The sequence below is a fragment of the Lepeophtheirus salmonis genome, chromosome 8 (assembly GCF_016086655.4).
Source record: "Lepeophtheirus salmonis chromosome 8, UVic_Lsal_1.4, whole genome shotgun sequence".
NCBI classification, from domain to species: Eukaryota; Metazoa; Arthropoda; class Copepoda; order Siphonostomatoida; family Caligidae; genus Lepeophtheirus; species Lepeophtheirus salmonis.
Genome location: NC_052138.2, coordinates 7,251,978 through 7,275,206, shown reverse-complemented (window position 1 = coordinate 7,275,206; position 23,229 = coordinate 7,251,978). Strand labels below are relative to the sequence as shown.

At 31.2% G+C, this 23,229-nt stretch overlaps 1 protein-coding gene across 5 annotated transcripts; it reads left to right on the top strand.

Annotated features, from left to right (window-relative positions):
- Positions 1 to 1,805: 1,805 nt before the first annotated feature.
- LOC121122665 (WW domain-containing protein tag-325) lies at positions 1,806 to 16,409 on the top strand. 5 transcript variants are annotated; one of them, XM_040717696.2, is made up of 10 exons: positions 1,806 to 2,292; positions 11,616 to 11,644; positions 13,371 to 13,471; positions 13,725 to 13,941; positions 14,025 to 14,270; positions 14,356 to 14,616; positions 14,695 to 14,774; positions 15,143 to 15,225; positions 15,291 to 15,667; positions 15,738 to 16,409. In XM_040717696.2, the coding sequence occupies exons 1-6, from the start codon at positions 2,169 to 2,171 to the stop codon at positions 14,599 to 14,601; spliced, it is 963 nt and encodes a 320-aa protein (XP_040573630.1). In that variant the 5' UTR covers positions 1,806 to 2,168; the 3' UTR covers positions 14,602 to 14,616; positions 14,695 to 14,774; positions 15,143 to 15,225; positions 15,291 to 15,667; positions 15,738 to 16,409. The 5 variants fall into 5 exon arrangements, with proteins under 5 accessions (XP_040573630.1, XP_071746419.1, XP_071746423.1 ...); XM_071890318.1 differs by having other exon boundaries at positions 1,834 to 2,296; XM_071890322.1 differs by lacking the exons at positions 1,806 to 2,292; positions 11,616 to 11,644 and adding an exon at positions 13,029 to 13,192.
- Positions 16,410 to 23,229: the final 6,820 nt, after the last annotated feature.

Sequence of the window (23,229 nt, the reverse complement as noted above, 5' to 3'; positions counted from 1 at the left end):
TGTCCTGATACTGTAATTTTGGTTTCGTGTATTCCGTTCCAGTAATTTGAATGTGAACAATGTACCATGATTATAAGACAAATTGTCAAAAATGTAGATAAAATAATGGAAATCGTCGAGTGCGATCGATACTGTTTTGTTTTGATTACCATGGATATCAACATTAATGAAAAAAAAAAAAAAATCCATTAAAAAAATGGATTATTATGGATTTCTTTTACTATAATTCAGTAAAAAAGTATACCATAATTGTACTCGCTCTCGCCATCTCCTCATGCTCTACATAAATATTATCACTATTTATAACTAGAGTTGTAGAAATTACGACCAGTCGGTATGTAAAAAAGGAACCAATAATGAACGAGGTATCCCAAACAGTGAACAAAAACATTGTTCGGAATTACCCTGTTCAGGTTGCAATTACAAAAAGCCTTGCACTCGTCTAAGGACACCTTTTTTACCATTTTATCTACAACTAACGGCGGAACCACATAAATTCACCCTTGTAATTAAACTAACAATGTATATTCTGCTAAGGGAAGACAAATTGATTTTGTTACGAGGGAAATTGATAAAGTAACTTCATTTGTGATATCTCTAAAGTGACTCCTTGCGTGAGGAGTTGAATGGTGTTTTCTCCTAGCCATAGGAAAAGGCGGATTTCGCTACTTTGTTTTATAGGTTTGGAGTACCTCTATACCAGTTCCAACTCAAAACGAGAATAGTTTAATTCAAAATGGAGTAGTCAAACTCAAAATAGGAACAATCAAATTCAAAAATATATATAGCATTGGAAGTTATGGTGAATCTGTTGTAATTAAATCGATAAGGCCTCTAGTCATTTGAAAGGGGCCGATATTCTAATAGGAAAATTCGCTTCTTGTAAAAATAGTTAGATTGGGCGCCTATAGTCTTATTGCTCAATCCAATTTAAAATATCTAGTAAGTTTAATAGAGTCACGTGAAAAAGATTTTGCCCAAAAGCTAGTAAATATTTTATACTCCAACCTTTGACTACCGTTAATATAAGTTTGAATATTCTTATTTTAAATTTGACTGATTTCATTTTGAATTGCACAATTTCCATTTTGAATTTGAATATTCTCATTTTATATTGAAAATGTGTTTTTTGAAGGTATTAATCTTGAACCCACTAATTTTTAATCTTTTTTTGGTCTCGACCCATTGCTATAACGTATAATCAAGACCATTGTAAATATGGAAATTAAATCAAAATGTTCCTTTCAAGATCAATTATATTGTCTCCTGTTCTGTATTCCACTCAGTCTCTAGGTGTAAGTTAGTCTTTATCACAACAGAGACAACAATCACGTCATGTTATTGGGTCATATACAGCATTTTAATATATATTTTACAATTCTAAAAAGAGCTAATTCATTAATTATCATCATGAATATTCCACTTCAATACATTTCATAAGCAATTGGATACGCGTTCTATGCATTCTATAGACTTTAACTTTACCCTTCTGAAGATCATTCATGATTTCATGTCATTTAAAAGTGGAATTAAATTTTTTTAAACGACAATTGACGACAAACATAATCAAAATAACTATTCCTTTGATTCTTTTTTTCAGATGACAATTAAATATTATTCCTATTAATTCTGAGTAAATATTGTAGTATTTGCAGTAGAATATGATAATCTTTTGATATCATTCTGTCTTATCAGACGGAGCTCTTCTGATAATATGTAGCATAGTATGTAGGTACTTAATCATCGTATCATAATCTTTACAGGGCTACTACTATAACAACATACGAATATATCTATGTATGCAGAGAGAGAGAGAGAAAAAACTACTTACATACATTACAAAAAACACAATGTAATCGAATCTTATGATAAAAAAATACAGTCTACACACTTTTATGTGTTTATATGTACAATATTGAAGAGTACATAGAACATACGAAGAAAACAGCAACTTATTAAAACTCTTGTGGGTTAAGTTCGTTTTACTTATTCTTTTTCTTCTTCTTCGTTAGTCCTTCTTCCACATGATTCAAAGTTACATATTATTAGACAAACTGTGCATAGATTAGTATATTGTATATAACGGCGACTACTGCCTATGTAAGTGCTGCTCCACACTCTCTCATTTAATACAAATCTACTACAAAATCCAGTAGAGATCGACAAACATGCATAATTCACTCCTTCGTGGAACATCATCGAGTCTCCCGGATCTAAGACAAGAAACAGAGGAGTTGGATCTGATCCTTCAACAACTCAACGTCTGCGAAAAAAGAGGATTCAAAGTACCCTGTATGTAAGGAATTAGATAATAAAATAAATAAGGTATTCTCACAGAGTCATCTGTTGGGGATATTCTTAACCTATTAATTAGTAATTAGTATTCATAGATATTAGTGTTGAGACTCGGTCTTAAGTGAGTTATTCTAGACCGATTTGGAACGATATTTCGGTTCAGACTGTGATCTCAGACAGTTTTTTGTATTTGCGAGCTCACGCCGTGTCATGACATTATTCTAGGTCGAAATTTCAAATTTTGAAACAAATCTTTTAAATGTGACCGATCTAGAGCGAATTTTCTTTCAAACTAATCTAGACATAACTTCTATAAAAGTCCAAATGAGTTAGTTCTACTAAAAATCATAAGGGTCTCATACCCCTCTTGCGAATCACAATGTAACTCAACACTAATATATATACAATATATATTACATATGTGTTATGTCATCACTATATAGCTAGTGACATCTACCTAGGGTTGTCAACTCTCTGAAAAATAAATAAGGGACACCTCATTGGTAGGTACGGAACGGATGCTTTTTATCAAATAACGGACGATTCGGTTTTTTAAGTGACGGTTGGCAGCCAATGTTTTCCGATTTTTAACTATCTAAACCTGAATTAAATTAGATGCATATTTGTGAGTGACATGAACACATGGAAAATAAATGATTATCCAACAATTCACTGTAATAATAAACAAAATCAACTGGATAAAATAAGAATCTTTTATAAGCAGGAACCTATCATGCTTATATAAAACTGTATACATTAACATAAAACAATAGATAGACAGTACAACACCCATTCTGAAACAGTGCATCTATAGAAAAATGGTATACATATTTGTGCCTCAAATTCATTTTCCAGCGGCATTTTGCTCACCATTGTTTAAAACTAACATTATTACGGGACAAAGTGCGTCTGGTTTCAGATCAATACGGGATGATTCCGTTTTTTAAGTGAAGGTTAGAAACCCTACATCTATCGAGGATCTATTCACAGTTACTCAGCAAAGTTTCAGCCATTTTGAAAGGCAAATATTTAATGAGAGCTTGATATTCAATTTTGCCCATTTTCACAAAAATAATAGCATCAAATCCCTCAAACGACTGTCATATAACAACCGCCGGTACAAAATGATTTAAATTTTGGTAAGTAACTATCAACAGATACTGGATAGATGTGATTATCTTCACGTTGAGGTCGGAAACTTTTCAGGGCACCCTTGTATTATTCTTATTTTTAGAGCTCTGATGAGTGGTCATTCAAATATAATCTATTTCAAAGTTAATAGAAATACAAGGTTATACTTTAACGCTTTGCCGACTTATTCTTCACTTCCACCAGGTTATTTAAGTGTGACGTCAAAGAGTATAACTATTACCGAGAGTAGCTGTATATGGTCTTCCTTGATTGTTAGTGTTAGAGTACCCCTATGACGTCAAAATCTGTCTGTTTACTCTTCAGTCGGTACGGCACATCAAATTGAAAATTCTGGCAAGCCCGATTACATGATAGGATAACCTTGCATTTCTATTAACCTTGCTCTATTTTATCTTTTTCTATAACTGATCGATAATCTATATGATGTTTAACTGTAATCCAGACTCAGTTTTAAGAAAAATCATCCCAGCTTGCTTTTGTCTTGACGAGCCACATATTACTTTATACATATTTCCTACAATATATATTGTTATACGAGAACATTTTCTCAAAACTATTTCCTTACATTAGTTAAATTATTATGAAGTAATATTTCACCCGTGACTCATAAAGGGCAAACTCTTAACCCCCACTCCTCCTTCAAAATGAGTAGTTATGGCCTATGGGGGACCCTTACTAGGTGTGTATATAGACAGTTCTTCTCTCTCACTGCACTTCGTTCCAGCACAATGTTATATTTATGTTACAAAGTTTTTAAATAACATGAACACATTGTCACTCACTTGAGGAACAAAAAAAAAAAAAATTGCTCAAGACATTTATTATTAACTGAATAAATCAAATAATAATACTATGGGGTATGCTGCTGGTGTTATAATTCATGATTCATTGATCAAAGTTCAAAACATGGGGGTGAGAGGTTGAGTTGAACTGATGAACGTAGGATTTATTCCGAAAAAGTGATTATTGATTTCTATTTAATAGTTAATTAATATGGTTTTATTTAGTGTTGTGTGGGTCCTTTTTTATTCTGTCCGCTCCAGTCCAGTCTTAGCACCGGTTCTATCGATCCTTAGGACCTTCTTTCCTTGGGAACGGTATTTAGCTGTCGGCCCTTGGAATTTTCATATAAATATCGATGGTTTATTAAGCCAAATAAGATATATGAAATATGTATTAAGATTATTGTACATATCTTACAAAAAATATTATTGTTTTTCATTATAATACAATATAGTACGAACATATTATATTGTTACTTAGTAATATAATTTATTCTAATATATAATGGAATAATTAAAAAGAGGAAATACATACTCATTGGCATCACGAGGGATCGATTTTACTTTCTTTAAGGACTGACAAGTGGGACTGAACTGAACGGCAGTCCTAATTAAGGACCAACATAACACTAGTCTTTCATAATGTCTTGCTTTTTTAAATAAACAAAAATCTAGCATATAGTCCTTTCAGTTGTTTTAATTAATTTAATAAGTTGTCTCCAGTCCCGTTTTACCCTTGACATTTAATTAAAAAAAGAAGAGGCTCAAAATAATCTGGTAGTTAGCCAAATATGTAAATCATACCAACCGCTATTTATCTCTTAAGTACTTCCAGGCTATCATTGACTTAATATTCCTCTACATTTTTTATACTGAATTACACATATGTATATATTCATAATATTAATATCCTTTAAAGAATTTTATTCAATACTGTATTATATTGCTTAGTAAAATTTTATTATTTGCGCAGCTATACATTTCTAAATGTTTTCATAATCTGGCTAACAATATATATATAATAGGTGAAGTAAAAAGTTATGTTGCATTATTTTGACAATAAAAATAACATATTTAGGATTATTCGATTTAGATCAAATATGCCTGATTTTGTTGGATAAGTTTTGTCCCTTTTGAAGGCAATTTCATAATTCCGCTATAAAAGAAGTCTTCGTACCTATTGGTAAAAACTTGACCAGCTCATTTTCATAGGCCTCTCTTGAGGCCATTTTTGTAAAATCAAGAAAATTTTTTTACTAATTCTTGAAAAGGTGATAATTGATTAGTGCCAGGTCTAAAACTATACGGCAGATGCGATAGAAGCTCTTGGAGCTTCTAATACGTCGTTAACGATGCTTGTCGCCTGGCGTTGTCTTGATGGAATACAACACCCTTTCTGTTGGCCAATTCTTGCCACTTTTGGTCTATCGCCAGCTTCAATCTAGTCAGTTGTTGTTTTGCCCTATGGGAGCAGCTCATAGTGGATGAATCCTTTCCAATCCCACCAACACAAAGTAATACCTTTTTGGGCGTTAATCCAGGCTTGGCGATCGTTAAGCCGCTACACTAAGGCTTGACCACAATCTTTTTTGCTGTTGTTTTCGCATGTGACCCATTTTTCATGGAAAGTCACCATACAGTTCAAAAATGGATCAATTTCCCTACGTTTCAGCAAAGAGTAGTAAGCATCAATTCGATCCAAAAGGTTATTTTGTGTCAATTTTTGTGGCACCCATGCATGGAGCTTCTTCTGAAGACCACCCTTATGTAAATAGTTCCAAATGGTTTTCTGGCTAATCCTCAGTTCCTGGGCAGTGAAATAATTACCCATATGCTCATATAACAAAAACAATTAAATATAAAATAGCCATGACGTAAAAAAGTGAGATGAGGTACTCGACAGCTGATAACAAAATACATAGGATATTTTTATGTTAGTGAGGTAACGACATATTGAATGATTTAAAGCATCTGACTCTATGTATTATGAACTCAAAAAAGGAACTACTACAAATGATTCCGATTTTTATAGTAATTTATATAAGTCAAAGGGCTTCGTTTAGAATTCGTGTCATGTTATACTCAGTCATTGATAAGATTATTATCAATTCAATGAATATAATAATTAATAACTATTCCCTACATAATCATTTAAAGTTAACAGCAACAAGAGAAATACAGAAGACTATATATATATTTTTTTTTTTCAAATCTATCTTTTCCCTCTTGGCATTCTAGGTTGAGAGTGGGTAAAAGCTAGTAGTAAAAATGGGACATTAGCCCGGTTTTCAGTGGAGCATCGGAAATGGAGAACTATGCCTTATTGCCCTATTGTCTGTATCGTTGTTCGCTGATTTTGTTCAGTATGATTTTATAGTTCTACTTTGCCTCTTTTCCCGATACTCCACCAAAAATTGACCTAAAGTCTAAACAACAAACGATACCGACAATTGGAAGGTTCTATAGGCAATGAGGCATAGTTGGACTGGTTCTATTGGTCGCTCCACCGAAAATCGGTCAAGTAAAGTATCACCGTTTAGCGATAAGACATGAACAAACTAAAAAAATATATATTATCCGCAAGGTAGTGTGATCGTATGTATCTTGTTGTTTAAAAAAAGTGCATGATGTGAAGAATTTTACAGCGCCCTCTAATGAGTAACATACCTAGTACTTTATACTAAATAATTAGAGTTACATTCAAATCCAAATTCTCGTGTTCGAGATTTCAATGATGGAAGTGGAATCGAGTTCAACTTAGGGAATGATACTCACATTTTACTTTGAGTTTATAAAATCAGGTTCAAGCTTGCTATCAAGAAATAACTCCAAGGGGCACAAAATATTTATTATGTTCCTAAATAAAATATAACGTTTATAATATAAAAATATGTATGTCTTGCCCAGTTGAAACTGTCAGTTATAAACTGTAAGAGTGTAGGGGGTTTTAGAACTAGGTTTAACTGGTCTAATTTTATAATTTGTAAGTTATGGTGTCGTTCCTATCCTTTGTTATGAATCATTACTTACCAAATATTTGTCAATTTGGCGCCATCAGTATCTTTTATTTGGATAGTTACTTATAAAATTTGTATTTCGTAGGAATAATTAGACATTCCTTGATAGGGAAAGCAAAGACTCATATAAATATGTCCAGTTTTTCAGAAGATATTTGGAACGAGTTTGAGGTATTTACAAAATAATCGTCTTTACTTATGTCAAGTATTTTTTGAGTTTGAGAACTACTAGAAACTAACTCTATAAATAAAAGTATAATTCAGGAAGTTAAATTATCTTGCCGCAAGACGGCACTAATCTCTGTTTACAAGCTAATATAAGTATGAGAATAGTTTGCCATTATCCTTTAAAAAGAGTGTAAAAATGGATTGATGAGGAAATCACTGACTGAGTTCTATGATGATTAAAGAACGGATCTGTGAAAAGAAAAAAACTAAGCTATGTGAAACAATGTAACTCAATGAACAACGCGGCCGGGATAAATTATTCTTTGGAAATTAATGTACGTAGGTTTGCGCCCGGTCGTTTCTTGGGAAGGAAATATACATTATTTATGTGGACTTCAAAGAAGATTCCTAGGTCATGTGGAGTCAATGTAATATTATTATGTTTAATTATACTAATTAAAGGAACATTGAAATAACAAAAAAAAAAAAAACGGACTGATAAGAAAAAGAGAAACGCTCGATGCATCTGCTCTTTCTTTCTTTTTGTTCATTATTTAAGCAGTCGGGGGGGGGGTAACATCTCTCTCTGAAAGAAGAATTATCGCCTATCTTTTGTGTAAATTAATTTTAAAATGCAAAATAAAATAATTGTATATGATTTAAAATATAATTACAATAGCTATTTAAAATATAGAAGGATCTACTCTTTATTACAGTAATTCCTTTTCTCCCTCAAAATCAATATAACAGGCAGATCATACTAATAAGGGTCTCAATTTGGTAATACCATATGTATCGCTCGCGCCTTCTCCTCGCACTCTTAAACAAATCCCAACTCTACTCATCAGTCATCTCATATATCTTATTATTGTTCTTTTATTCTAGAGAACAGAACACATAGGAATGAATTGATATAAGTATTGAGCCGTTACGTGTGAGTGTGCTTATGAAAAAATCGGGGTGCAACACTGTGAATTTCTTAGGGGGATAATCTTTAATATTATTTAAGATAAATTTGTCTATTAGCGGACACCTAATTACTCTGGACGATGCTGGGTACTAGTGCCAGTTTACAATATAGGCAATATGGATTGCTGCTGACGTCACGTTCTAATATATGTCAGGATGTCATTTAGCAATGGAAAAATAGCATAATTATTTTAAAATTAATATAATTATGTTATTTTCCCTACACTAATTTTTTTTTAAATGTAGATGGTTCAACTCTATTACTATGTAGTAATTCATTTTCTACACTCAAAATCATATAAACAGGCAGCTGAGATTAAGAATGTCTTAATTCACAGGGGCGTCCGTAGAGGATGGGCTGTAGCTACACCCAAATTATGTAATTTTTGGAAATTACTACAAAAAAACAAATTTCATTCGGGAAAATTATGCGGCAGAGTAAAAGTTTAAAATATGAAATGTTTTACGAAAACATGTAATTTTTTGAGAATAGCTATGGATTTTAGAATTTTTTCGATAAAATGTAATTTTTGAATTTAAATAATAACAAAGGTACTATTTATTCTCTACGCTGCAAGAAGTAAGAACTCTTGCATACTTACTAGTCTCTTAAGATCCCACGAAGTGCTGGAGAGGTTCGATCGGAATTGAATTGTCTTATAGTGTTGCTTTTTAGTTGAATTGTTTAGCAGATTTTTGTTAAGATGTTATTATCTTTTTTCATTTACCCGAGCTCGTTTTTTGTTTTTGTTTGTTTGAACGATGAACGACAAATGATTGTCACTTGTGTTAAATTAATTAATAAATATTATTTTGTGATAAATTTGCTAGGTGTTTTTTGGAATGTAAAGATATATGAATCTAAAATACAGAGAAGGAAATAATTATGTGATCCAAAAATTCAAAAAATATTTGAATTTAAATTTTTGAAACTTTTTGTAGATATCTGTGGATTTTGAAAAAAAATTACCAAAAATTTAATTTTTCAAATATTTTTTCCAAAAATGTAATTTTTTGGAGAATATCTATGAATTTTTTAAATTTTTCTCTAAAAAGTTTGTTATGTTCAATTTAATTTGCAAAAAAATTCCAAAAACCCAAAGAAGAAAAAGAAAACCCCTGAAAAAAATATATATACATGTAATTCTGCAGATGCCCCTGATTCAGTGGTACCATACGTCTCTGTTATCCCATCCTTAATGATGACTCATTAAGCAAAGATTGTTTTTATGCGTCCACAATTTTGGACCGAACGTCTAAATTTCGTGACCCATACATCCCTAATAATCAATGTTATGTATGTACATTAAGAATGTTAATATAATAATATGTGAATGTTCAATAATAATCATTAGATTTAATTACGCATTGAAATGAGGAAGTCAGAAAGAAACATACATATGTATATGCACGCATAAAAATGAGAGAACGGAAGGAATGCTTACATTTGTAATTGCACATGAGTCACGATTTGACTATGTTTGGAATCTTGTAACTTGACACTTGATCCTTTTTTTTTCTTTTCTTCATTTTTTGTATGAACAATTGAGATACAGGACATCAAGGAGGTATATAAAATGTGTACCAGAAAGTGGAAGTGACTTTTTCTAATTGGATACCGGCTTTTTACTTTCCAAAGCTATTGACAGCATTATTTCACTCTAAATATAAACTTGGGCATGTTATAAAAAGAAACTTAAACATTTGAAGAACGTTTTAGAGGAAAACATCTCATTAGATCAGTTACAATTAGGGTTGCGAACCGTCCTTTGAAAAACCGAATCATTGTCTATTTATAAAAAAAGCACAGTCCCTGTATTGCTTTATCCATTTCGTCCTTCGTTATAGCTTATAATATACTAATATACAGGGGTAGGCAGAAAACCGTGGAATTTGGACTGTTAAATAATGTTAATTTTATCATTAACATAGGAAGGTTTAGTGATTTTTTTAACATTCCGGTTCATACAAATTTGCATTTAAAAAAAATCGGTTTCTAATTTTTTTATCAAATATATTTCTTTCATGACTTTTTTTATCACATTTTTTTTTTTTGTGGAAAGGATATCCCAAACGTTTATTTTGTTTTATACTCAAAACATTAATTTTAAATCTGGCTTTTTAAAATATAAATCGGTATGTTGCAAAAAAAAAAATTATTTTAATATTTTACTTTTAAACCTGTTTTTTCGAGCAGATTTTGATACCAAAAGCATGTCTCTAGCTTCAATATTAAGGAAGTTACGACCAATTAGCATCGGAATTTCATCCCTTTTTCCCCTACTGTTTATGTTATAACCTACACCAAAATATGTGATCTAATATGATATTTAAAAAAAAAAACACAACTATTTTCATCATGAAGAGAAATGAATAAAATTTTCAGGAATTACAGAATATTGTATTTTGCAAAATATTTTACTGATAAATACCTCCAATTGAGAAAAAAAGGAATATTAGGACAAAGTCTTTAAATATTGCGCAGAAATAATGATTGGAGGTTCTAATGTCGGGTTAAAATGTATGCACTTTGCATTAACAAATTAATTAGAAAGTTTATTTAATACTTAAAAAATAAATGTTTAAACAACCATTATAACTTTCGTTTGATCCATTTTAATTTATTTGTATTTTTAAGACTATCTTAAAAATACTTATTTCCCAGCAAATGCTGCGATTACACGAAGCTAGTTATTGAAAAAAAAAACAATTGGGTAAAAGATTAAACAATTATCTACATTAAATATAAATAATTTCAAATTGATTTTTCCCATTTAAGCAATGAAAATCTAGTATTTCTGAAAAGATCCCCAAAATACTTCTAGACTTCTGCACACCCCTTCTGCAAGTTTTTTTCGGCATTTTGTAACATACCTAATATAAAACACAGATCTACTCCTTGAATATTGTGTCCTTTCCATAAAATAAGGGTCAATCCTCCTCTCCTCAAAAACTCCTACTCAATGCCATACGAAGGATTTTGTTATTGTTATGTTTTTTTATAGCATTTGATGACTGAGGAAGAAAGGCTTTTATTTTTAAGTAGTTACAAAATTTGATGGTATTTGTATAATTTTCTATTTTCAATTCACTGATTAAAAGGTATTTTTGAAAACTATTTAATTAATTTTCCTTTAAAAGGAAAATAGTTTTGATATATATTTTGTTAAATTAATATTTTATATATGTATGTATATAGAAATAGCTAAAGAGCGTTTTTCATATATTCTAGGTCCATCCGAGTGTTCATCCCAGAATCCTGTGAGTACATTAATTAATTATTTAATTAAATTAATCATGAATATTGCCATAATTTCTCCATATGTAAAGAACTATCTAAATTATTATGTTGTGCCAATTTGAGTAAAGAGTAATGCTTTAAACAACGTATTAAACTTTATCACGGTGCAAGGGCTTCGGTAAGAGATGGGCCGGAGTGGATGTAGCCTCCTCCAAAAGGAATTTTCACTTTTTAATACAATTTTTTTTCAAAAAATTTAATTTTATTTTGTAAATAGCTATGGATTTTCACAAATTTATGACTAAAATTTTTTTTTACAAAAGCATAGATATGATATACCTGAGTAAATAACCTTACTAATATTAGCTGCTTTTTGTGATTTTGGGCCAGTAAATGAATTACTGCTTTAAAAAGGAGAACCTTCTACATTGAAAATATCATTAGTGAAGGGTAAAGGGTATAGTTATATCTAAATCCATATATTTTTTTATTATTAATTTTCAAATCAATTTACACCAAAAATAGGCAAGAATTCTTCTTTTTGAGGAAGTCGTTAACACACCCACGACTGATTAAATAATGAACAAAGAGCACACGCAACAACCGTTTTTCCTTTTCTTATCGGTTTACTTAGTTTTTTCTTTACACATATCCCTTCTTTGGTTATTAGTTTTATATTATCTATTTAAGGATAATGATATCAGTTTTGGAAAATAAAAATATGTATAATCAGGTAGCAACTACGCAAATCCGGGTCCTTATCAATTGTGTAATATGATTTTAATCCATGGACATTAAAATACCCTAAAAGATTTTATAATTGATTGGAAAATCACTTCCAGACAGCAATGAGATAAAAACAAAGAGTTGCAATGTGAAAAAGAAGTTGACGCTGTTCTAGTTGACCAAAATATTCAAATGATAGTAGTAATAAATAAGTATATTAACAACAAAGAGGACGCTTCAAATATGTTTATGTTCAATCCTCACTCTATTTTACATCTAATTATATTTTTTTAATGGAATTCTACCTTTTTTATAAAAGTAATGGATGATTCCATAGAAGATTGCTGTATAAATAACTAGCCTTTCCATTGTTTTGGTCAACTAACTTTCGGCTTCAAAACTTTTTCTTTGCTTTTGCTCAGTCTATGTATGCACTCTATCTCTATGCACGAAACTCAAGGTGTTTGATAATGCTTATTAATAAAAATCAAGCCAACTCAAACACATATTATAAAGTCGACTCAGTTTTTTTGGAGTTTGGAAATTGACTCATCCACCATTTGAGTGAGTGGATTTGATAATTATTATAGAATACACAACACTACAAAACTCACTTGGAAATTCCTAAATTGCTCAATAAAAACAACATTGTATGCCTTTTTTATGCATACCTACCTTAGTCCATGCTTGCTTCTTCATTAGTAATGTTGCATAACAACACCTGCACATAGTAGGATCTTTACCTCCAATGTTCAAGTACATACATAGAGTATCAGAGAACGTCAATTTAATCCCTGGAATTTCATTTGGGATTCTGACTTCTTTTCAAAATAAATACAAATGTAAATCCCCCAAATAATGATTGTAGAAAAACTACGAACAATTCGATTTAATGTCCTATATACATATATGTACAACACTCTTGAGTCAAAATCCCATTGTTGTCAAAGAAGCATTTATTCTATGTACAAACAGGTATTGAGCAAGATACTAAGATTTTTAATGGCAAATCTCTTTCAGTCAGAGAATAGAGCCCATGATTTGAGTGAGGATTTTTACAAAGCAGAAGAACTTCATGATGAGAGCATTTTGGATCTCGAACGACTTGATCAGAACTCGAGGTAAGGATACAATACACATATAATATGTAAATCATTTATACAATGCTTCTAATGAAATTATTGGATACTATATTACGAATAATGAAAGATGATCTATTTAATCATTTAAGTGTCTAAAAAGAGAGTGCCTCGAAAAAATATACACCGAGAATGAACTCTTTCAGTAAAGGACTTAAGTCTCTCTCTTTCTCTCTCTTTCTTTTGAATCCCTTCTTTTTTTTACTATTTATAAAGTATCGTCATTCCTTCCTAGACTTGGATTCTTATCGGATAAAACACTCAATCCTCAGGGTTATACAAAGCTCTTTGATAAAACAAGTGGATTTATCGTTTACTACGATCCCTCAAACGAAACCCTTTGGCAAACTGCAACGGATCCTCGGACTGGAAAGCTGTATTTCTTTGATGCAAAGAATCGAAAATCCCTATGGAGACTTCCCTATCGTGGAAAAACTGGGTCTCATCATCGAGTAAGTGATCCTTTATGCGAGGATCATATACTAATCATTCACTATTCAAATTAGTAATGATTGATTCTCCTATATTTATGTAGATATCAAAAGTATTTGACAAGGAGTTTGGAACCCCCATGGTAGATGGCCCTCTCCTTACATATCCTGAAGGCCATAAAAAGCAATTTCATGTCGTTTGTACATCCGAAGGATATCTCCTCCTTTTCAACGATAAGAGAGACTACAAGAACTTTTTTCTCAGTGAAGAGGAGAAAGAAGAGGAGAGGGCTGGCAATCGGAGAACGTCAACGACGGAAGCGGATGTGTCTGATAGTGGAAAAAAACGGGTAAGAGGAGTTTTCTCTCTACTCAATATCCCTGTATCTATTGAACATAACACAGTTGACAAAATATATTATTTTTATTTGCAAGCCAAGCCCATTCAAAGTCTTTGATCTCCGATCCTGGAAGCTTGATTGGAGTGCATCTTCTACTAAATGGTGGAGTCTAGGCACACCCTCCTATGAGTTTAAACTTATTCCATTAGACTATGATTCAGAGGATGAATTTTCTTCTCCTGTCGTTTCCTTTCGATGTAAGAGACATTCTGAGTTCAAGGCCTGGATCAAAGTCTTTTTTAAGTGTTGGAAGTGGAATCAGTCAGGAGGACGAGAGTAATCCCAGGAACGTTGTGTGAGTTAATTGTTTTCATTTCATACATGTACATATATAACTCTTGTAATATGTATCTTATTTTTTGAACGATCTTAGTCACTCCAGGGGTGGCTCAAGGAAGATTTCGAGGTACAAATCTTTCAGAGAAAAAACTTCCCCTTTGGAACCAGGGCTCGGTAAGAATTATCCTTAGCTTTTACCTAAATATTCATATTCTACTTAAATTATACATATTTATTAAAAAATAAGTAACTATTTTGACGATTTTCTTTTTAAATTAATAATTTAAGTTGATTTACCTTTTTATTTGCTTTTAAACCAGGGGGATTTTTTCCCCTTATTCGGGAGAACGCCTGAGAATTCTTCTAGACGGGGGATTTATTCCCCTTTAAGCAAATAGTTATATACAAATAATTGAGCACGCCTTTTAAAAGCTTCCAACTTAGACGGGAGAGATACACAGATTGCTATAATCTCAGTCATACTTACTCATCTTAAACGAGATCTATTCACGTATATATAATATTTATCATTGACATTACAGATAGGAATACTGAGCAAAGTTCAAAGTCTCCATTTTCAAGACATCGACACATCTCTCAATCCTTTAACTTGCGCGGCATGTCGGTGAGTAAAACCTTGTTAATCCGTTTGATGTTCCTATGAGACTCCTCTTTTAAATCCCCTACTAGGTCCAACTCCGGAAGAAGAAGCCGGCAAGTCCAACGACTGCAAATTCCCTCTCTCCTTTTGGAGAAATTAAACATGATGCCAAAAGCTTTTTAAGTCGAGCTCCCTCTCGACGTCGACTCGTCCTCTCTCGCTTTTTTGATAAGAACGGGCGGAAGCAGAAAGAAGAACTGGAAGAGAGTGGAATTCTTCTTAAAGAGGCTGTCTTTGGTAATGATTTAGAGTATGTTGCGAGTATAGTTGACCCAGATTTCCGAGATGGGGAGATTAAACTACCTGAATTCGTTGTTCGCGCGGTCAAAAGGATAGAGAATGAATTTATTCGCAAGGAGGGCTTATATCGTGTTAATGGATACGACGTAACGGTACAAAAAATCAGGTAAGAACCCCCCACATATTGATTCTTATATTCGCCTTGTTTATTTATAAAATACCTATATTTTTTGCAGACTTGATGTGGATCAAAACGACTACCGATCCTTTGAGAGCAGTAATGAGTTTAGTGTGATAACGAGTTCTTTAAAGCTCTATATACGAGAACTCCCTGATCCTTTAATATCTGAGTCGAAGAAAGGGGATTTCTTAGAAGCCATTACCAATCGTGTCCATTCCATTCCAGATGAGGATGATACCTCCGTCCTTGACAAATTAAAATACGCCGTATCAACCCTTGAGCCAGGAGCACAAATTCTTTTGGAGTATATTTTAAGACACTTGCATTTCGTTGCCTCATTTGAGTCGGATAATAAAATGGGCTATAGCAATTTGGCGACTGTTTTTAGTCCCAATCTAATCCATAGTTCCTCTTCAATCAAAAGACGACCCGAGTCTCTCATCTGTGAAAATGAACTTTGTAACTACGTCTGTGAAAGACTCATTATGGGCTATAAATATATATTTAATGATCATGAAGACTAATTAAATCATGGTTTCTATGGACTTGGCATTTTGCATTATCTACTTGGATATTTTTTGGACACTTGAGTGTTTTTCTTTTATTTGAGAATGCTGTATACTTCTTAATTATTTTTTTAAATACTTCTTTATTAGATAGATATTTATAGATTTCCCCTTACACTCATAAAACGTAATATATCCCTTCCTTTCTTTCATTCAATAAATGTGATTATCGCGTATCATTTATAAGCATCAATCAATTTATAATTATATAATTAAGAAACTAATTACACACTGTCGATAAAATTATACATATGTGCCTATATATTTAATGAGAGTATGCAACAAAGAAAGCGCTCATTCATCCATAATTTATGTGTGTAATTAGTTGTGATGAAAATCCTGTATATAATGGGCATGTAAAGAAAAATTACCCAAAATCAACCCTGACAATTTTAGGCTGTGACAAGGGGGGGGGGAGAGGAAATAAATAAGGACATTGAAAAGGAGAGTTTGGTCATCATGCACGTCATCTAAAGAGAAAAAATATGGAGTAATAACCTAAAACCCTAAGCTTATATAAATGAATAATGTAAAATTAAATCAAATTCTTAATTTGTTACAAAGTTAAATATATTCTTGAAAATAATATACAAATAAATAGATGATTTACAATTTAAGAAGCAATTTGCCTCATTTTTAAGCTTTGCACGCATTACTTGCCACTAAGACATTTGAGACACCTTCAAATTTTATATTTTTCTTCCTACAGTAAGAGTTTCGCTGACAATTGATTTTGATTTTTTTTTCAATTTTACCAATTGCTTCAAGGTGACAAAAAGTATTAAATTCATTGGAAAGATTTCTCTGGATTGATGAATATATCTCATGAAACAAATTGTTCATTTGACATATTCTTGGATCGTAGCTTTCAAATATATATCTAGTTTTTTCAAACAATGAAATTGAAGAATTGCTACAATAAATTAATGAGTTTTCCGAAAAAAGACTTTTTTTTTAGAAAGTAAATTTAAAGAAGAGCAATCATTATAGTCTTTAGTATAATACTTTAAACATTGAAGACAGGCCTACTTGATAGTTCTGCAAATGTAATAACCTCCCAAGTGAGTTAAAGAATTTTTTTTTCGAGGTATTCGAGTTCAGGCAAAGAAGTGGAATTGTTTTTGGTTAGAATTAACCTCCACTTTTGAAGGAAGCTGTTGAAATATATTCTCCAGATCAGTAAAGAACACGGAATTATCAATTTGATTACTCTCAGTATCTTTCCCTGAGATGTACTGTGATAAAGTGACTAATTTTAGACAATTTTTAAACTCCGTTATATTTCGTGAAGGATTTTTTGCTCTTATAGAGGAGAACAAATTCTCTTTGGATTTGCTTCCATCCATTATAGCCATTAATGTGTAAGTTCTCAAAAAGATCTAGGAAAGAATAAAGAAAATCCATGGTCTCTTTATATTTTGACATTAATCACATACTGAGAGTAACAGAGCGTCTTCTGGAGGTGGTAAGGTCAAATCAAAGCTCTACTTGATCACTAAACCATGGCGTCGTAAGATATTTATTATCAAATGATCCATTAGAAACAAACACTTGAATTGCCACTGCTTTTTGTCGGATGAGAAGGTGAGGAGCAAGGTTCACTTTGATTATTTGAAATTGTCGTGGGTCAATAGACTTCTTTGACATTTGTCAAATGTTCCATGTCCCCAGCATCAGAGGAAAGATTTTACATATTTCTTTATAAAATGTGCTGGTATTATTATCGTATGTCCTCTTATTAAAAGATTTCGTAGGCTATTGATCAAATGTGGGATATCTGCGATGAGACATATTGTTTCATTGGATAAGAGGAGATTAGGAAAAGTGTTAATGATATTGCCTTTCTTTAGCGTTATTCCAAATCTTCCTCTATATCCCCTGATTTGATAGACCCATATCACTAGTTATCAACCTAACTTTCAGAGCAAATGTTGAAGCTGAAATGATAATTTCCTTAATTATGGAAGTAAATTTTATTTTGAATAAATATAGAAAACGCCCTTATTCCTATAGTTGTTTTTTAGACGCCAGGCCCTTTTTGATTTATAATTTAACCCCCTATCTAGTCTCTTTGAGCTCCAAAAAACTGTTTTTGTGTTTTGTTATAGAATAAGTCCCCCTTATATTACCCCCCTCCTGAAAAAACATCGACAATCCGTTCTTAGCCTGACCAGATTCAAAAGAGGCGCCCATGCAATGTTTCAGACTCCTATGTCCTACGGTGTGGGCACCCATACAGGACACACACACACAAGTTATATTGTATATATATACACACAGATATAGATAGTAACATATACAACTATAATTGCCGCTCGATAGAGCACAAACCTCCACATATGGTCTTTTTCATGAAATATCATTTCTTCTGTATGTTAAAATGAAACATGTGCGAGTCAAAAAGTCAAAAATTTGTTTGCCACAAATTGCATAGAAATATATCATTATTTTCCAACAAAATGGTTTCTATTCCAAGCTAGCATATAATTCTATCAATTTTCTCAGTATCAACTATATAGAGTGTTTGCAGATTTTTTTAAATCAATTATATTAATAAATTATCATTATACCTATAAACACAGCACATAAGTTTGTGGTTCGAATATAGTTTGAATCTTTACCGTTGTAGTACTTAAAATAAACTATATAATAAACAAACAGGACATTAATACGAATGGAAGAAGTGCTCATCACTTCTCTGCTATCAATTATCATTCTACATGATTTTTACATATTGGAAAATACTAATGGATTGACGAAGAAGTATTAATTTACATTTCGGTAGATATTGTATAAAAAAGACAACTATTTATCATAATATCTTTTTAAATTGAAATAAAATATACAATCGTATATATCAATAAATTAAATATCACTTTTCGGCCAAATGCCCCAAATGGTCGTTCGGCCAAATGTCCAATAATCAATAGAAGTGTTAATATACGCCTGAAACATATATACAGATCCAGAGGATTGTGGAAAGGGCTGTAGTAGGAGGCAGGTAGAAGTCAGCCATGTTTTTGCTTCAGAAGTGTTGGTCTTCTTGGCTGTGCGGGGCTGTAATATACTTCTTGATATTGTAGGCAGTCTGGATGGAGATGCCAACGGTCTCTGCAGCTTTCTCGGCACTGACAATGGTGGGAAGGAGATCCCAAACGCGTTGTCTCTTTTGTTGCTATTTCAATATTTTTACACTTAGAGACATAGGATAAAAGCAAAACTTATTCATCTTTGTTTCAGCTGTCGTTTGGTTGTGTAATGAAACTTTTTAATTAAAAATAAAGGGGATGCAATCATAATTAAAGGCTTCTGCAAATTTTCGATCTTTTTTGCTTTGTATCACTGAAGACACGCCAAACTTCGAAATCTGGGTGATTTATTTATTTTATCTTAAATTGGTTTTAATGCTATATGTAGACATGCACTCTGACAGTGATGGTTGCCTCTAAGAGAAATGAAGTATTGTGTTTGAATAAAATTATGGATTATAAGCTTTTTATAATTTGTTTATTTTCTCCTAATTTAAGCAACAGCTGACTGAGAAAGTAAATGTAAGAAGAAAAAAAAAATAGTAAGAACACTTAATATCTATAATTTATGTATATTATAGGTAAAATTTTATATAATACCTATGCTCTTACTTGATAAATTAAGTTCACCTATGATGTATAATATACATATAAAAGTTACATTCATATAAAATTTATATTGCTGGGTTTTGAGAGATTTGCCCTAGCTAGGGGAAAATATGAAAAAGAAATGATATAGAATATTTTATATAGCTAATTAATATTTGATTATTAGATGTAGGAATACAATTATGAAGTGATGAGGAGTCTTACCCAAATAGATTGCTGTAAGACATGGATATCAGAGCTCTATTATATCCATATATACGAACATTAGAGAAGGAACTTAAATGGAATTATTCATCCTTAATGCTCAATTTCTTTGGATTAAGGGGAAGAAAATTGCTTACAAACGTCTACTAATGCAACATAATTATACTTTAATACGTAAATAAGATAATGTACGGTAAACCCATTTGTTTATGTTTGAAACAATGGAATAAAAAAAGAAAGATTATACAAGAGAGGTTTCGAAATTTAAAAAGTTTTATATCCAGTACGGCGTTTCTTCTCTAATATAATTTACATTGTATTTTTTTTTCAGCTGTTGATATTTCTATTTTTCTCTCTTATAGTGTAATGCACATTGATTGAATGATCACTTCGAATGGTTCTTGTTTTTAAGCTGTTAACTAATGATGCTAATCCGAAGCTTTTTGGGCATCTTAAAAAAAAACGAAAGTAAAAATGAAAATGGTAACCCTGGTAATTTAAAAAATGTTCAGGAGGATAGAAGCTTAATTGTCATGATTTTTCATTAAATCAGCTACCAGCCGCTGTGACGAGGGGGGGGGGAATGAAGAAGGAAATAAACAAGAACATTGGTAATAACTACTCCAATGTCAATCCTCAATCCTACTCTGAGTCCATCAAAGACTTATAGCTCCACAACAAATCCTCAAGATTACTCTCCGCCTTTAATGAACATACCCAAATGTTATATCAACAGTATGTTTTATGCGGTAGAAAAGGTAGTTAACTCCTTATGACAACAGCTTAGGAAAGGAAAATTTACCCTTCAGTTCGCCAAAAAAAAAGAAAAAAAGAGAGCTAAAATATGCAACTGATTTTCATCATTACCATGAACAATTCCCAATTGAGTTATTATTTAATAATAACTCAATTGGGAGGAACATTATTTTGAGCCTCCTTTTTTCTGTTTTTTTTAATAGAAGAAATGCTGCAAGATAATGACATACCAAATGTTAAGCGCTTCATGTAAAAATAGTAGTGATGGGACAATTAAAAAAAAATCCTGATGCCGAGTCCGATTCGATCTAGTAATAATTCCCGATATTAATATTTTAAATAATAGTTAAAAAATACAATTTTGCCATAAATTTCTAGATGTACAGTGGATAAAATAAATGGCCTTCCTGAGTTTCATGTAAATAATATTTACATTATTTAAAAGAAGGCGATTCCTTTGCCCGACGAGTTTTTTCCAGGGCGATTAATCCCACCGCACAAATTTCCATATTCAAATTTTGCAAAGGCGAGCTTCCTTAGATGCTTTTAAAAAACTTATTCCCCTAAAATATCAATATCTGCACCTATCGTATGTGTTTAGAACATTTTTGTTCACGATTAAATTGTGTTCATTGGGGTTTTTTTTCCAGAGTTTTCGAGCATTTTTATCATAAATGATTTTATTTCAATATTTATAAATTTATAAGACTCAAGTAACAAATAGACATGGTCGTTTTTTATATCTTGACGGATATTTTTAATAACTTTTTTTTCATAACTTAGAAAAGTAATAAATAGTTAACTACTAGCAATATATCAGAATCACAAGTTAAACATTATTTTCCCGATTCCGATGAATATATCTTTTCTGGTGGTATTTTTTTTTTGCAGAAATTCATTGTTTAAAACTGTCTTTAATTTGCAGCTCTATTATTCTCGAGTTTCTAAAAAAACAAAAACATTTAAAGAATTACAAGCTATACTCGTTACTTGCCAAACACTTTTTACTCATTAATATCTTGTCACTTTGTGGAGTCCAAAAATCATTTATCAGAATTATTGAAAAATTGTCATTTAAATTTTTTTTTCCAAATTTATTTTCTGCAACTTAACATAAAAAATTTGTATAACATTTTTGAATTGTGTTCATGAGCGTAATTAAACAGTTTATATAATCAACACATCAATATTTTACAATATATAGTCGGATTATTCATAAGCAATTTATGTTCTTTTAGTGGCATTGGTGCTTATAATTTGAATCCCTATTAATGAATAATGATTGTAAAAAATAATATATTTTTACGTATTAATTCACTTTCCAACAAAATTCAGGTCTTGGAATGGTCGCCGGCTAAAACCCAAATTTGTTATTGCTTTTTTAAAGTCAAAAAACAAGAAAATAATCTTTAAAATTTTCAATCGCAGTAGTTTTGACCTTTCAAGCCTTTATTTTAAAAATCTCGTTATTGGAGTGTAGTTTAGATTCAGAGACATGGTTCGAAATGAAATAACTATATAAATGAAAATCATAGTTAATAAGAATTGATAAAAACAATCTAGTATTTGAAAGATATAGTGTTTATTCATTTATATTGAATACAGTTCTTACAAAATGGGTTATATCATACGAACATAATCTAAGGTCTTATTAGGAAACTAATTATTTTTTTCAGTTACATTATATTACAGCTAAAGCGAAAGAATAAACCTTATATAACAATTTAAAAAGATTTGCCGTCAAAAAAAAAAAGTTGAATTTTGATTGATTATCAAAGTTTAACTCATATTTTCTTATAGAACTTTCTTCTCACATATTGATTACTTATTAAAATTAGTCAAATAGACGAAAAAGTTTCCTACAACCATTTATTAAACATTAGATGTATAAGAAAATAAAAAGTGAAAAATTAATTATTAATATAAGGCATATACTTAAATATAATACGATAGTACAAAATAGAATGAATTACAAGCTTCCATATATGATTCTTCATCTTTTAATGGATTTTAATATGAATAGACACATCTTGTAGGAACTTTATTCAAGATAGCTGTATAAATAGTTTATTTTTTGAATGCTGGAATGTTTTTTATCAATTGTTATTACCTTTTAATTTTCATCTATACACGTCAAAGTATGGCTCTAAATCGAAATTATACTCTAAAAACGTAAATAAAAAAAGGCTTTTAAGACCAAACCTACTTCAATTAAAAATTTAACAATCATTTTCGAATTTTTTTTACTTAAATAACAATAATAAATTTTATCCAGCGTGCGAAAATGCTGTTGTGTAGTGTAATCAGAGTTTAAAAATATATTAAATTTGTATTTTGTGCTCTTTTGATAATTGCTGCCTGAATTTAATTTTTTATTTACCAA